The 2,286-nt window shown below is 64.3% G+C and overlaps 1 protein-coding gene across 1 annotated transcript in view; it reads right to left on the reverse strand.

Annotated features, from left to right (window-relative positions):
* Positions 1-885, reverse strand: part of F751_6682 (Putative 1-aminocyclopropane-1-carboxylate deaminase) — a gene marked incomplete at both ends in the record, with an annotated part of 4,229 nt that extends 3,344 nt beyond the window's left edge. Inside the window, 2 exons of the mRNA XM_011401361.1 lie at positions 498-575; positions 685-885. Of these exons, the coding sequence (XP_011399663.1) occupies positions 498-575; positions 685-885 (279 nt within the window). The remainder of the gene's footprint in view (positions 1-497; positions 576-684) is intronic.
* Positions 886-2,286: the final 1,401 nt, after the last annotated feature.

Raw genomic sequence — 2,286 nt, forward strand, 5'->3', positions numbered from 1 at the left:
CCACCGGGATGACATAAGGTTTCGCGGCCTTCCCCCCCAGCTGGCGCTCCAGCTGGGCGGTCAGGGCGCGGGAGCCGGCGGCCGCGTACTCCTCCTTGGTCACGGTGTGGATGTGGGCGCCCACCAGCCGCTCCACCAGCAGGTTCCCCACCAGCCCCGGGTCGGAGTCCGCCGCCAGGCGGGAGGTGCGCAGAATGAGGTGGGAGTCCAGGCCGCAGTAGCGCGCCGCCACCGCCGTGGCCCGTGCATGGTTGCTCTGGGGTGAGTGTGAGGGTTTTTTTTTTTGGGGGGGGGGGCGGCATGGATGATAGGTCAGTTCCCCCTGAGTGCAGCATTCATTGCAGCGGTGCACATGCTTGCCGGCAGAGGTATCCGACCCCTGCCATGTGGACAAATGACGTCACGGCCTCCAGCAGGGCATGCGCAGCAGTCACAGCGCCCGTGTGCCGTTACTCGGCACCACCCCTGCACAGCGCCGCCTTCTTGCCCAGTCAAACCTGGATGCCGCCGATGGTGATGACAGAGTCGTGGCCCTCCGCCTTGGCCTTGGCCAGCAGGAACTCGAGCTTTCGGACCTGGTGCGGCCAGGCTCGGAATGAGGAAAGATGAGCGCAGGCGCCGTTGCGCAGCGCCAGCCCGCTTCCTCCACGCCCCACCCCGCCCACTCCACGCACGCGAGCGCACCTTGTTGCCGCTAAGCTGCATGCCCGTCAGGTCGTCTCGCTTGATGAAGAGCTCGAGGCCTGGCGGCAGGCCCGGCAGGGGCCAGGGATGCAGGAGGCTGGGCGTCACTGCAAGGCGCAGGCGCTGGGTGGGCGGGTTGGGCAGGTGTGCAGCCCATGACGGAGGTGTGTAGGCCTCCAAGGACACCATGTGATGCGCCAAGAACCTCTGGGTCGATGCACGCCCCGGATCCTGTTGCCCTCAGGATGTTAGAGGATGTGCTGCCCCCCAGCAAGCTGCAATGATCTAAGACAGCGAGTGAGTTGGGGACGCGCTGTATCTTTTTCGTCTTGACCTTGACACACAGACTGATATTTCGCACCCAATCAAATTTGGAATGGGGGTCCGTGGTCGACACCGGCGTATGCCTCGCGCGAGCCGAAGATATGGCGCTGCCGGGCTTGCGCCGGTTGCACAGCTGCTTCCCGCAAGCGGAATCTGACTGGCGCAGTTGCTTGCCTCGATCGGCGAACCAGAGGGGGTTGGGGGGTGGGAGGGCGGGAGAAGACGATACAGGGGGTCCACCAAAAGCTGTGGGACGAAGTGCATTCGCAAAAAAGCACTTGGTCAGCATCAGCATGTTGGCCGCTCCGTTCACGTCGCGGTTGACGACGTTGACTCTGCAGCCTCTGTTCGTGCACCGCTTGGTGACCCACACGTCCACCAGCTTCTCCACGCCGTTGCGGACCCGCACGTACTGGTGGGCGTGCAGGGTGGCGTGACAGGCGCAACACAGCTTTGATGACCTGTGTTCGTCCACCACCACCACCCTGCACACCCGCCGCAGGCGCCGCAAGAAGCGTATCCAGGGCCCCGGCGGAGTCCCCCGCATGATGCCCCCCCGGTCCTGGGCCGACCAGTTGCCCACGCCCACGACCGTGGTCATGCCCCGGGGGGCGCGTAACTGCTCTGCCAGCCGGTTGATGGCCCGCTCCCTGCCGACGTAGGCCTGGTGGCGCACCTTTCGAAACGGCTTCTCGTGCATGTGCCAGGCCAGGGCCCGTCGCAAGGTGGGGACGATCCACGCGACCCGCGACAGGAGCACCTCTGTGCTCGCTGTCTTATAGGTCGGGCACCTGCGGGAAGATGGGTTTGAGCAAGAGGGTTGGTACGGTTGGAGCGATGCGAGGTGTCGTGACACAGTGCCTGCCCCTGCGAGGCATACCCCTGCATCAACTCCACAACCCAATCACCACTCACTGGTGCAGCTTCTTGACATAGGGTGGGACCTTTGCGTGCCACTTTGCGATGGTCTTCTCCCGCCGCTTGGACCCCGACATGGCGTGGAACTCCTTGGAGGAGCAGGATGTCACGTTGGCGTGTTCGTCCACCGCGGTAAACATCTTGGTCCAGCCCGGGTCGATGCCGACGTACAGGTGTACCTCGGCATCCTCTGGAGGGCGGTTCCGCCTGCAAATTTTGTTGAGGGGTGTGGTAATATGGGGTGAGTTGTGTTGTGGGAGCGCGGCACGTGTGGGAGGTTGGCGGGTGAGTGGGTAGTTGCGTAGGGTGGCGCACTTCGCTGCTGGCAAACAGCACACCCGCAGTCGCTCCCAGAAACAG

This window comes from Auxenochlorella protothecoides (assembly GCF_000733215.1).
Source record: "Auxenochlorella protothecoides strain 0710 unplaced genomic scaffold scaffold93, whole genome shotgun sequence".
Lineage (NCBI taxonomy): Eukaryota > Viridiplantae > Chlorophyta > Trebouxiophyceae > Chlorellales > Chlorellaceae > Auxenochlorella > Auxenochlorella protothecoides.